The sequence below is a fragment of the Orbicella franksi genome, chromosome 15 (assembly GCF_964199315.1).
Source record: "Orbicella franksi chromosome 15, jaOrbFran1.1, whole genome shotgun sequence".
NCBI lineage: Eukaryota > Metazoa > Cnidaria > Anthozoa > Scleractinia > Merulinidae > Orbicella > Orbicella franksi.
This window is the reverse complement of record NC_138159.1, coordinates 1,443,483-1,457,098: the sequence shown is the minus strand read 5'-3', so window position 1 is coordinate 1,457,098 and position 13,616 is coordinate 1,443,483. Positions and strand designations below refer to the sequence as shown.

At 38.6% G+C, this 13,616-nt stretch overlaps 1 protein-coding gene across 2 annotated transcripts; it reads right to left on the bottom strand.

The window, feature by feature from the left end:
* Positions 1-525: 525 nt before the first annotated feature.
* On the bottom strand, positions 526-13,613 carry LOC145469151 (histone-lysine N-methyltransferase EZH2-like). Of its 2 annotated transcripts, none has more exons than XM_081452847.1 (22): positions 13,431-13,613; positions 12,321-12,449; positions 11,234-11,350; positions 10,694-10,820; positions 9,929-10,060; positions 9,319-9,448; positions 8,488-8,553; positions 8,057-8,151; positions 7,491-7,525; positions 7,235-7,294; positions 6,706-6,846; positions 6,356-6,499; positions 5,937-6,028; positions 5,449-5,489; positions 4,565-4,690; positions 4,160-4,273; positions 3,484-3,548; positions 3,307-3,402; positions 2,410-2,491; positions 2,091-2,171; positions 1,352-1,436; positions 526-729 (listed from the first exon to the last, which is right to left on the bottom strand). In XM_081452847.1, exons 1-22 carry the CDS (start codon positions 13,515-13,517, stop codon positions 663-665), a joined length of 2,112 nt encoding a protein of 703 aa, XP_081308973.1. In that variant the 5' UTR covers positions 13,518-13,613; the 3' UTR covers positions 526-662. The 2 variants fall into 2 exon arrangements, with proteins under 2 accessions (XP_081308973.1, XP_081308974.1); XM_081452848.1 differs by having other exon boundaries at positions 9,935-10,060.
* Positions 13,614-13,616: the final 3 nt, after the last annotated feature.

The window sequence follows — 13,616 nt, the reverse complement described above, 5'->3', positions numbered from 1 at the left end:
ATGCGCTTCCCAACTGCGCATAATTTCGCGCGTGATTGGCGCGCACCCATAAAAAAATGGCGGCTTTTTCTTTACAGCTGGACCTCGCCACAAATGTAGATCGTCATTTTCTCGAAAACTAGTACGGTGACCTATCATTTTTTTCCTGCTGTTTTGAATTGAGTAATAAATTTCTCTGTTTAAAATAAATATGGACCAGTTCTCATTGTAGAACAAGAAACAATCGTCGGAAACGTGAATTTAACAAGCAATCGTGACCATAATCACGGTGCTATTGTAAGAATTTATCGGGTATAAACAAGATGATGTTGCTCCTAAACGAACGCGGGGACCCCTCATTTTTATTTCAAAACTTAAGTTCCTATAATATAAACAGTCAATACGCAAAGTTTGACAAAAATCTCAGTGCAGGGTCTATTTCAGTGGAATGACCTTAACACAAGTTCCACTGTAGTTTTCTCAAGTTTAGGTCTCGCTGAAAAAAACAGAAGCAAGGACCATACTACCACGCAGAAATGACACTCGTTCTAAAAATGATCGCATTTATTCTCAAATAAATCCAGCCAAAAAATACTTATAATAATAGACAGGTTAGTTGAGCATAACTATGTTGTTTGATATCTTTAGTATACAGTGCATGTGTTTTTACGCGCAGTGATATTTCATCTCAAAGCAAAGTCAACATCTCGTTCAATTCCTACAAACTTGAGAGCGTCCGTGGCACTGTACCTGAAATATATATATATATAAAAAAACCAAAAGGTTACTTGACTTAAAACCGTAAGACTCTCCATTCAACCCGAGTTTATTCGGAGTTTTCTTCTTCAATGACACACTGTCAGTATTTAGTGAGAATTCAAAAGTAAATTGGAACCCCGTTAATCCGGTCACCAAGAGGCCACGAAAATTTGGCCTGCATTAACGGGGTGGCCGTGTTAACGGGGTAGGGTCAAACCTTATGATTGGTCTCACAACTGCACTTCTAAACAACTGCTACTTTTCAAGCTTCCGGAACTTCAGATGTTATTTTAAAAAAGTTGAAACTTGAATCAGTGTATGAAATATTAACGCTGGAAAGATGAACATAACCGATTTGTGTGGCCGTATGAACGGGGTAAAATTATAAAGGATTATACACGTTGGGATTTCAGAATGTGGCCGTTGGCCATATTCATGGGGTGGTCGACGGGGTTTTCTTATAAGAGAATGTATGGGCGTTTCGCCTAGACAAGAAAACAGTGGCCGTAATAAGGAGGTGACCGTAAGGCGGGGTTCCACTTAAAGTTTCTTTTCGAGAAAATACCCAACAACAGTTTTCAACGTCACTGATGGAACGCTCATGTTTCCTTACCTATAATCAAAGAACAGTTCCTCTCCAGCTTCAATATCACGTTTAGCAAAAATACCAATCCTGTGATCACCGTTCACCATCATCACTGAAATAAAAAACGTTAGGTTACGACAGTTTTATATTCACAAACTAAAAAGGAAAATTAAAGGTTATCACTTGGAATAAAGTCGTCTACAAAGTACCCAGATGACAGTTCATTGTGATGATTAAAATACTAAAGACGTCGCTCAGCTTACGTTGACTTGGGTTGGGTGGCCAAACGGTGAAAAACTTGCGTCGACTTGCGTGCAAATTTGATCTCGACCAAAGTGAGTACAAGTCATCGCAAGTCAACGCGAGTGCACACACGACCTGGCCAAACAGAGTCGCAAGTAGACCCAAGTAGAGCGTACAGGTCATCGTAATATTCCAGTTATTACCCTCTCCCTCCCATTCCTTAAACTCATAAACCTCGCCATTCCCCAGTTTATCTGTTCAGCTGTCACAATACGTCAGTATCTATTGGACAGGGTCAGCGGATTCTAAGTCTGCTATCGGCAATTTTTAAGAAGTACAAGATAGAAATGACTTATTACCGAAATGAAGTTTTCTGGCCATCAGTTCTTGAAAAGACTCAAGTGGACATTTCCCGAAGATCAGAATCCCGTTCGCGTCCGAATTATTCAACATAACAGAAAAATAAATTTTATTGTAAAATGAAACAGTTTTGCGTATAAGACCGTCCAGGGATTCAACTTACCTTTGGCGTAACAGTTTGGGCTGATGGAATGATTGGCAAACCTGATTTTGTTTCCCTTACGAGTAGCGTCCACAACAAAGTCTGAAAAACACAGCAAATACAACGAGAAAAGTACGAAACTGTAAAGATGAAGCTGTTCTTTAAAGCGCTTTTAAAGAATGGCTCTCAGAACTGGCGTAACTTGAATAACTGACCGACAGTGCAAAGAAATCGTCTTCCACGAAACAAAGTAGTAGTGGTAAACGAATACCAGTGGTAAAGTCGACAGTGACCGCTAAAATTCAAGCACGGATTCAAGTTGTTGTTTCATTTTCCTTACCATTGTTAAGATTGAACAAGAAGCTGCACATGTACTTGTCGTAAACTTTTCCCCTTCGGTCCGCCTCGTCCTGAGAAATGATCTACAAAAGAAACAAGACCAGAAACCGGTAAGGCACCGTGACAGTAAAAGTCTAGCCCAAAAAAATTGCAATAGAGAATTTTACGATAACTGCAGAAATTCTCGCGCGCTGATTGGCTAATTTTTATTGTGAATAAGCGGACGGACACATGAATTTATAATTTATGCGATGCGTCAGCAAGCGAGGGCGGACAATTTGACAATTTGTTATCGTAAAAAACAAATTGACGTCAGTTTTTAATGCGTCATGTCCCGTTATTGACCATGAATTTCGGCATAACATTGTCAAAGTAGTCTGCGGACCCACTCGGCCATCGCCTCGTGGATCCACAGCTACTTTGACAATATTATGACGAAATTCATGATCAATAACATGACAGACGCATGAAAAACTGACGTCAATTTGTTAGTCTGACTTTCCGCGAATTGATCCCGCAATTTTCGGTACTATTGCTAAGTAACGTAACGTGTCCTGATGGCGAATAGCTGACGCAACTTTCGAAACGCTCGTGTTTTTCCTGAAAAGTCCTCGGCTTCACAGAAATTGCCGAATACGACTGATTGCTTTCCCAACTTTTCATTGTCTATTCCGACTGACTTCTATTTTGTTTTTTACTGACAAGAAGAGCAACGTTTCTATCTAGTAACATTGTCACGCATTTGATTTGTCCTCCGTGCCCGTTAGTATATTTGGGTTGTCACACCACGCTGAGTGGTGTTGCGTGACAAGGTAGACAACGGCTGTCAAAAAAAAATACATGGTATAGCCTGTTTACCAAATCATTGAAATCTGTAAAAAAGAACCTTCCGTCCTACCTCTCCACAGTATTCGCCAATGAATTCATTCTTTTTGCAAGACACCTTGATATAGATGCCCCAGCCAGCCACATCAGAGGGGGCAAGCAAAAGATGCTGAACAAACACAACAAAATATTGAAAATAACTTTCAAAACCACAAAGACAAGGTGTTGAGCATTCCAATGAAGAACAAACCTTTCGCTGACCGCGTTGAAGGCCGACATTCCTACAGGAAATGTTAGTTGTTCCATCAAAGGTATCTAAACAGCGACAAAGGAAAGTTAAAAACTTAGGCATGTCTTTTCTTTCGTTACAGCAATCACGTCTTGATAATATTGACCTTATAGGGGAATCTTTCTTTAAAATATTTGCCTCATTAGCCTAAGCGATACAGTTTCTTCTCAAGCTTCAAAAAAAAAATCAGCTCTGAATATTGAAAGGGCACAAAAACGATTAACTCTGACAAGGAATTTGAGCTCGATGTACCGAAGAGCTAAATATTTTACAAATTACAAAGTTTCACTAGCTCTTTAGATGCCTGGAGTCAGTTTGTGGGTAACATGATCTCTTCTCTGCTAAAAGTCATATTTTAACGGGGGAAAATTTTAACAGTGACGTCAGTAAAGATTGTTCTATTAGTTCGGTGAAACAGTCTTCGGCTTCTTCGTTAACAAGACGAACAGTTTCCGATCTTAGATAGCCAATTGGACGAAAACACGAACGCTTCGGGAGAAATTAATCCGAAGCCTCTTTTCCGACAGCAGCTGAGCGGGCTTGTTGAATTTCCAGGAGAGTAATATTGCCCTGTAATTTCCCAAACAAATAAAAACAGTGATTTCTCAAATAGGTAGCATACCCGTCACCAACTTACCGGCTCCACATGTCTGACAGAGGTCTGGGTCACATTCTCTGACCGCTAAGAAGCATGGGCACTGTTTGGTGTTGCACTGCGCTTTACAACGACAGCCAGGGAAGCGGTTTTGACCTGGCGGAGGGGAGGGACAGTCAGTTATTGTGCCAGTGAACAAGAAGGAAAAACATGAAAGGCAAGTAACTCAGAGGAAATGAATTGTGTGTTTGAAAAACTCATTTTTGAGGTTTTCTTGGATTCTGCATTCGGTTGAAAACGTTTTACAGTGTACAACGCGAAAAACAAAATTTATCAATAATGGGATACTATTTGATGTACCACTAAATTCTCACGTCGACATTGAAGGAAACTTACTGCAACCTGTGAGGAGTATTAAGATTTTCAGCTTAGAAGTACTCGACTTACAATCAGTGCTGCATTGACAGAACTTCTCACAGAAGTTTTGTGTCGCTACACAGATACATGATTGATCACATGGTTGTCCAGGATGGTCACACGGAATATAGTTATACACATGTGTAGAGGTGCTGTCTGAAAAGTTAAGAAAACATAAGAGTTAATCATCTTTTTTGGCAAAAAAGGGAGAGAAATGAACGATGCCAACACTAAAGCCAATGTAAATGGTTTGAACCCAGGAGTATCAGTAGTTCGTATAGTGTGATCGTCCGGGTGAGGGTAGTCCTGAAAAGAACTGTTGTTGATGACTGACGTTATCGACAACCTGAGCGGAAGTCATCTTCAGAGTCAAGTGGCGGAATAGTGCTTATCAGTCGAAGATGTTATATGTCTGGTCCGTTGAAAGTGATTGGTCAGTTTAGCCGTGATGAGTAAAGTTTGTCAGCAGTCACTGGTCGGTTCTAATAAGTTTCGATCCGACAATCAAACTAAGTCGGTCTGTTTGAGGTCCCTCTGTTGCTAGTCACTTGACTATGAAGATGACCCAAAAAGTCATTCCCCAACAATATTTTCTTTCAGAGCTACCCTCACCCGGACAACCGCACAAGACGAACTACTAAACCCATTGCTCCCTACACTCCTTCTCTCATAAGTGTAGCAGCTCTTATAAGCTTGTACTTCTATTTGTCATCATAGTACAGCAGCTGTTATTGTTTTGTGGCTAGGGGCATTGTTTTAGTTGTTTTTCCAGGTATCAGTCCATTCAAATGAGAACTAGTGATAGCTGTTATCTGAGCCTCTACCCTCCCAGCTCTCGAGTAAAACTATGGAGATTCTTCATAAACAAAGTCGGTTTTGGTCATTACATAAGCAGTCACAAAATATATCAATACCTTTTTTCAGTTGAATCTTCCTACAGTGCAGTGACCACATTCTATAAATAGGAAAAAACAACACAAAACGTCAGTGAAACTTTATATAAAATTAGTGGGCGACAATTTCTGAGTAACGGTGCTTTCAAGTGGCACCACTATGGTGGCACAAGCAATCTTTTGGTTGTTGTTGGTTTGGACGTTGTGATATCCTTGCCTGAGTTTTCCTCAAACACAAATCCAAACTGACCGTTTTCAAAAGCCTTTTGCAAATTTCTCTGGCATATCATTACATATACTGCAATCAAAGCTGCGTTGTCTTTGAAAGTAAGAAAACTCCATTCGTTTGTGACCAGCCTACGTGGCTGGCGGGATTTTGCTCATGAGTTCTTCCGCGGACGCTTTGGGGCTAAGGCTGGCGGCTCCGCCACTGAAACAGAGCACTCATCTTGTCCGTGAAATTCCACCAACCATGAACACTAGTTTGTAGCCAACAATAAAGTTAAGACCTGTGTTTTCTTTTCTTTTTCCTTGGTGGTGTATCCTGATCATCAGCTGTTGGTAATGGCTCATGTGACTCTTGTAATGCCCTCAGATACACCTGAATTAAAATGCATCAAGATTTAAATTCCAAATACTCTACAACCACTGGTTAATGATTCACCAGGGGTTTCCTTAAGGACCGAGCACCGGGCCAATTGACTGGCTCTGAGGATGGTTTTGCTTGCCTGGTTTGACCATCTAGAGGAAAGTTTTCTTTATAAAGAAGTTCAGTTCAAAAGGTTTTGCCCTCCTATGAAAACCAGTTTCTCTCCTGCTGAGAATGTCAATGAAAGCCCTTATTCACCAAAATCCAATAAACCAAATATAACTTCAAAAAATGTACATTTCAGAAGCTTTTAGGAGAAGTCAGTACAGAAATACTTACCTCTTTACAAGTCTTTGAGTGAATCAGGTTTGCAATACTGCAGTAGTTGTTACAGTAGATTGGTCTCAAAACACGGAATAGCGATGCCTCTGCTCCTGTCCATTCAGTGGTGATGAATGAATGTTCTGGACTGTTACCGCCAGTCTTAAAATGAAACAATAACAACACTAGGCTTACAATTTCTAAATTTCGTGATAAGTGTAATGCATAACAATGTGACAGTGTGTGCAGGCATCTTTTTTCTACCCATTCCTGATTTCTTTTATTATTTTGCAACTACAGCACTATAAGCTCCCAATGAGATAATGTTTTTACTTCACAATTATGTTCTTTAAGTGTAAATCTCTTACCGCTGCACTGTCTGGACTGGGAAATCCTGACGCTTTAGAGTTTCCTTTCCCTCCTTTATTATCCTTACTGCTGGCTCGGCTTCTTCGTCTGGTGCTGACGGCCTCGGATGATTTACCACTGGCCTCTTCCTCATGTAGATTCTGTTCAAATAATCATAAATGTTAATAGCACTGCATGAGTCTTAATTTAGTGGAGTACAATCAACTTCATCTTGATCACTGTACTGTTTTAAGAATGCCAAAGTTCAAAAATTCATAAGCATTTTGCTTGGTTTCACTAACAGTTTGCTGGTGCACCAATTTACTATCCTGTGTGTGAATGATTAAAATGAACACTTCATGTTTTGAGCGTTTGGAAGCTTGGTACCCTAATGGTTAGTGTGCTGGACTCTGGATCAAGTTGTGAGGGTTTGAGCACTAGCTGTTGTCACTATGATGTGTTCTCAGGGAAATCAAATAACTCTCACAATGTATCTCTCCACCCTGGAACACTCCAACTGTTTAAAGCTAACAGAGTTACTACACAAACCTTAACATGCATATAGCAGTCAGTTCCACAAGGGCTTGTTTCTTGCAGATCAACAGGACTCTAAGTATTAAGCAAATGACAAAGTATTATACTATCCTAAGTAAATACAATGTCATTATTTCATTTGTATGAGTTCGTGATATGCTTACACTAGTCTATTTACTAACTAAACATGTACAATTTGTCACAGTGCTGCATCATGAAGCAAGACTAATTAGTTTAATCAGCAATCATTTGGTAAAGTTTTCCTGAATACCTTTCGTTTTATCTGTGTAGGAAGTGTTCGCCAACCTAAACCAACCCAAAGAAGAAAGAATCAACATGATTAAACCAATGTCTTGTTCCAGAAAATAACCATACTCCTCTCGTGCAAGGTTTTTTAGTTCAAAGCTCCCAACCCACCCACTGCTGGAATTCCAGTTTAGCTTCATAATTTCCTTTAAACATTTTGGCTTTTCAAATGCCCCTCCACCTTGGAACTTCTGTTAATCTATCTTGGGGTGAATATGGATATTTTCTGGAACCGCACAATGAGAGTTTGTTACATATGAAATAAAGATGTTATATACACAAGAATGTGAAAGAGTTAAAAGAAAAAGTTACAGTCAAACAACATGTACTGTTAGCAACAACTGGCCAGATTGGAAAGATTGTAGTGGTGTTCGTTTTACAACCACATCAACAAAAGAGAATCTCAACAATATTATTTCACACAAACTGAAGGACCTGCCATCACTGTAAATTTACCCAGTCCTGTAGGCACAATAATCTCATTGCATACTCTGGAACTAAAATTTTTAAAGATATGCAAACTTAGCTTACCATGCATGAAGCAGTCGTACTTGTAACATCTTCTACAGAACAGCATGTGAAAGGAGTGTAAACTCTGTTCTCTTGACACAGACTGGGCTTTGGGACTACTCAATAAAGAGCAAAAGAAATAAACAATAAAACTTGTAATATCACAAAAAAAATCGGTCAGTAACTACCAAAGGATGGTGAAAGATTTAACTATAATTTTTAACTATAAGTAATTATTAGATTTTATTGTAATTTTTATCAAATTTAAGATTTTCTATCACCATTCTTACTAGCTTCTAGGGTTGCGCCTCGCATGGGTAACTTTATTTTCCCATTTGCGTAATTCCTATTGGTCCTTTTCTTCTTTTAATTATATTGTAATTTTGTGACCAATAAAGTTGATAGACAGAAAGGAAAGCTTCTTTGGGTTGACGACATGTTTTTCTTCTGACCTGTCAATATTTGGAGTACATTCTGGAGGTAATTCACCATTTTTGCGATCCAGCACATTCTTATACCTGTAAGAAATAGAACAATAATACCTGTCCAGTCAAAAAGAAAAACACTGCATGGTTATATTTATGGCACTGGGCTGTAGCATGATCCAAAAAGGTAGCTATTGTATTTTACTACTGGATAAGACACTATCCAATTGATATTAAGTGTCCACAATGTAAACTATGCAACCCACTGGAAAGTGATATATCTGCATTAGGGCTAAAAATATGGATGTTTTAGCTTGAATTTGGCATTTTGGGGCATGTTGCCGGGGCTTTAGTAAGCAATGTTTATGATACTAGTGTGTTGTTACCTGTCTATACGATAATAATGTACTGAAGTTAGCAAATAATACAACAGGGTTGATCATTTTAGGGAATTAAAGAGATAGATCCTGGGGGAATAGATCTCAGCTTAGATTTACTTACAGTCCTTACAAGGTTGTTAAAACAATCAGCAACTCTCCTGTTCTCAAAATGGTAATCTACTTAACAATTAAGTAACAGGTTGGCGAGGGCATTGACAAGCACTCTTTTGCCCTCACTCCTACTCTCCCATCTTTTCTTGTTTCTAATATCTGATTTGTGTTGCAAAAATACATATGACACCATGCCATAACACTTTATAACTCAGAACCCTTTCCTTTTGAGTCAAAAAAAAACAACTAGTGTGTCTTTTTTTCCCTCTTTTTGAGGGATCCCAAGTGATAAAGGAAGGATCAATAATAACCAGTTGTATCTGAAATAAAGACCAAAAGACTCCACTACAGTGTCATGTACACTTACCTGCGGTGAACTTCAGCTCCCATTAATCCTTTATCAGGAAAGAGAGATGCAATAGCGTCAAACAGCTCATCATGCTTCTCTGCTGCTTCTGCAGGTTTCTCTTGAACATCTTTTGATGAACTTTCAGTAGCTATGTCACAATAAAAATCATGATAATTTAACCAAGTTTACCAACTATTTTTCTTTGACTTAGCATGTGACATGTTTAGGATTCAGTAATCACAGAATACCATGAATGGTGTTATGTGCTAAGAGACACAAGCTACATGTACACTGTGTATGGCAAAAAATTCAAGTAGTTTGTGTCACTAACGCATTTATCTTTCTTATACGTTTCTACAAAGTGTAAGCCATCCAAAGTAAATCATATGTATAGGAATTTAGAAAACAACAGATGAGGAACCTATTAAGCTGCTCAACAGAAAAGGCATGATCTACATGTACCATATGAAAACAACGAGAAAAGATCTATGACTTCAAAAGACTAAAGTCTCTATGAATAGTAGCTTGAAGTTTCTATTTACTGTGTGGTACATGTATTGTTCTCTAATTTTACACATAGACTGAGCAGAATAGTCCACGTATCAAAGTTTTGTTCCACTCACAGTACCTTCACCTTTTCCATTGTCCTTTTCTTTAGCTACCTCAGTCTCAGTGTTGTTCTTGGCAGACTCCTTGTATTTCTTCAAGGCTTCAACCAGCTGAACCAACAGATCATCTGTTAGGGCTGCTTCATCAAACACTGAAAACAAAATGTAAGTTCTCCATAAGGTATATGTTAAAATAAACAACAAAATTGCTTTCATTCATGACAATAGAAAATGGCTCAACTTAGGTCTTTGAAAGTAAGAATTTATAAGTCATGGCAACAAAAGCTCCAAATTAATGCAGCTAAAAGTTCAAAGTTGCACATTCTACAGGTAATGACAATTCATCCACCAAAATTGTTTTGAGTTCTTGGTCGAAACACTTTGCTTTCATGTTCTTTCTCTCTCTCTCACTCTTTCTCCATTCAGGAGAACAAATGAGTATCAGAATCAAGTGACTGTGATCAAAAGAGATTGGCCCAGAGTGGAGATGTTACTTTTCTTACTTAAAAAAGGGGTTGTGGGTAGAGAAACATTTCTTGTCCCAAGGTCCACCACTGTAAAAAAAGGGGTTTCATTCACTTTTTCAGTAGAAGGGTAACTGGTTTTCCCAGGCGGGCAAAACATTTTGAACTGAACTTTTTTATAAAAAAAATCCTTTCCTTGAGATGGTCAAACCAGGCGGGTAAAATCGTCCTCACAGCCAGGCAATTATGAAATTCTAAATGAAAGCCTTTAGTGAAATCCCTGGTAACATTGCAAAAGGTGCCAGATAAACACTGTTTTACCATGTTCTGGAGTGTTGTGTACTCTTCCTTCATAGTTTTTGATAAGTTCTTCAATGAATGATCCATCTTGGTCTAAGACTTCCTCTCCCATGTAAGGAATGTTATGTAGGACTGTTTCATCTTCAACCTAAGGAAATAAAATCAATCCAAATACCAGGCATCATTATTATGCATTGATGCCAGATCTAAGTCATTGTTTTATCAGGATGATTTATACTTCCACCCAACTAACTACTTATTAACCAAGAGTGAGGCCTTTACAGGAAAATCTCAGAGCAAGACCTTGCTGTATTGACAGAGTGATAATGAGGTCAGTACAGCAAGGCTGAGGTTTGAGATTTTCCTGTAAAGACCAATTGCTCAAAGTTAATAAACTTGACAAAACTTGCCTGATATGCAAATAAATTGTACAACATGTATTAGGTAATTAATTTGCCTTGTTTTAACCCTGTACATGTAGTTGGGAAGCCTGATGTAGTCTTTAATTTAGATGGTAGTGAGTGCAGTATTTGACACTTAACAGTTGTAGACTAAACTTACCATGTAGTTTTGCTGTAGAGGAGACCATGTAAAGAACTGTGGCAGTGGTTGAACAGCATAAAGTGTCCTCAAAACAGTGTGTTGAGTACCATGTCCAAACCCGCTATAAGCAGAGCACTGAGAAACAGATGATACATTGTACATAAAATCTTCAGACAAGCTTACATACCACGGACACAGTCACATGATTGGACGGAATAAAAATATGTACATATATAAGCACAGGAGCAACATGCAAAGAAAGTCCTGTCTGATAGCCTGTTGCTAGAAGATTTTGCTGCCAGGCTAGTGGGTTCCATCTTTCAGCTACATGTATATACCCAACAAACTGGCTAAGTGAATTTTCTTGCAAAATTGTTTGAGGAAATGCAAATTACAGACTGAGGTACTGTGAGAGAAGAAATTTTGGAGGGCTAGTGAGAATGCTTTTTGAAGTAGTGAATCATAGACTTTATAATTTTCCCAAAGGCAAAGCCCAAATATTGGTTTTCTGTACACGCTAGGGAACTGCTGTGGGTTATAAAATTAATTTCTAGTTTTACTGCATAGTTTCATGCATGCAAGAAGCCACCACTTGCAGTGTAGTATATAAGAAATTGTAATCACCAATGGTTATTAGTAGTGGAGCTCCCGTGGACTAAAGGGAACCCATGAATTGTTTTTCTCATGGTCATCATGACTTGCGGTATTGCTCGTGGGGATGTATGCATGATGATGACGTTGATGACGATGATGTCCACAACAACAGTGTTGTGCAACATAGCAGCCATACTCCAGCTAATAGGTTGACTGAGGCATGCAGCCTCAGTTTACAGTATACATCTTTGATATTGGTCATCCATGTTATGGTCAATTGACAGCTGTCAAGTCAAGGTATCTGCTGGCCAGTATCATGTGACCATGTTACAGGTTCAGGTTTAGAACTTATTGAGGTTGCATGTTTTTTGAAGTTGACCACTGTCCAGTAACTGGTTTTCAATTGGATCGCAGGCTCAAGCCAGGTTAACTTATTGTAATAAGGAGCTCCACTTTTCGACTTGGCTAAATCTTTAATTATAATGAATGTAGCTAAAGTTTCTTTACATACTTTTCTTGTGGATGGTAGTTGTTCAGCTGGAGAAATGTACGGTACAACTTGCTGTTTCTCACTTCCTTGTATTTGTTTCCTTTTCCATAGCAACTCTTTAATGGTTTGTTGATTTTCTGTGAAGCAATTCTGAAAGGCCATAGATAAATAATCAACTTTATAGTGGTGCAAAAAGTTACTATAATTGAAACTTTTTTTTTACAGGTAGTTCGTAGATCTTAAAAGACCTATGTTGTCAGTGTGGGATTTTTCTGTTGAATCTCCAATCTCTCTCAGTGCTCAGGAAATATTAACTATACACAGGGAGTGGTCAAATATGCTATTTTTCACACTCTAAGCAGACAGTCTTCTTTTCCATTTGATCAGATAATGGTATGGTAGTGCAATGGACCCAACCAGAAGCATATCACCTCATCGAGGTGATATGCTTCTGACCCAACCAACTGAGCCCACATCACCTGGATGATGATCTTGATTTGGTTGTCAAAAAGTCAAAAAAATGTTTATAAAGAGCTGCACAAAACATATCTTGCTGAGTTATACAAGGTAAATAACTAATGTGAAGCCTGGATGCCATAATCTTTCAGTAGTATTACTACACTGCAGTTGAAACAACACACCAGTCATAGCAAGTTTCTTCAATAAAGGTTCATAATAACACACATGTGTTGACATTTTATGCTAGGATGTTCTATAGGAAATAGTGAAGGTTCAAACACAAAATTAATCTGACTACTGCTTGAAAATAAATTATATGGTGTGATTTCTGAACTGATTTCAAGCAATACTCGCACTGACCGGACTTGGCTAAATACTGAAAGAGGATTTTAGGTTCTCATTCAATTACTGTCAAAAGATATGTACAGGTGCCAAAACTAATAATCTTGTTAGGTTACCAAGCTACACCCAAGGACAGATAAAAACTGATGTTGTTATCTTGGTAGTTTACCAAGTTTTCCACGAATGAAATAAGCTTTAAACCAAACAGATTGAATGATCTGAACGATCAGCTTCAAAACGGGGAAGCCAAAATTGTATTATTTCCCTAAAATTATAAACAATCGTTCAATGTTTGTAAGTTTTGAGCTCGGTCTGAATTCTGTGGAGTACCTTTACAGCGTCAACTTTCTCCGATTGCTTGGACTGTCTCAGTTTCAGATATTCCAGACGAGCAGCTCGTTTTAAATCACTTTCCATACTGCTCTAGCTCGCTCGCAAAACCTTCTCTGTTATGAACTCCGGCGGGAAACACGCGCTCTCGAACAATGCCGAATGAATATTTGAAATCGCTAATTT

Coding starts and splice junctions, on each gene's coding strand:
- LOC145469151 (XM_081452847.1), bottom strand. CDS start 13,517: ATGGAAAGTGATTTAAAACGAGCTGCTCGTCTGGAATATCTGAAACTG. Junction 4,691..5,448: donor GAAGATTCAACTGAAAAAAG/GTATTGATATAT, acceptor TTAACTTTTCAG/ACAGCACCTCTACACATGTG. Junction 2,492..3,306: donor TTGGCGAATACTGTGGAGAG/GTAGGACGGAAG, acceptor TTTCTTTTGTAG/ATCATTTCTCAGGACGAGGC.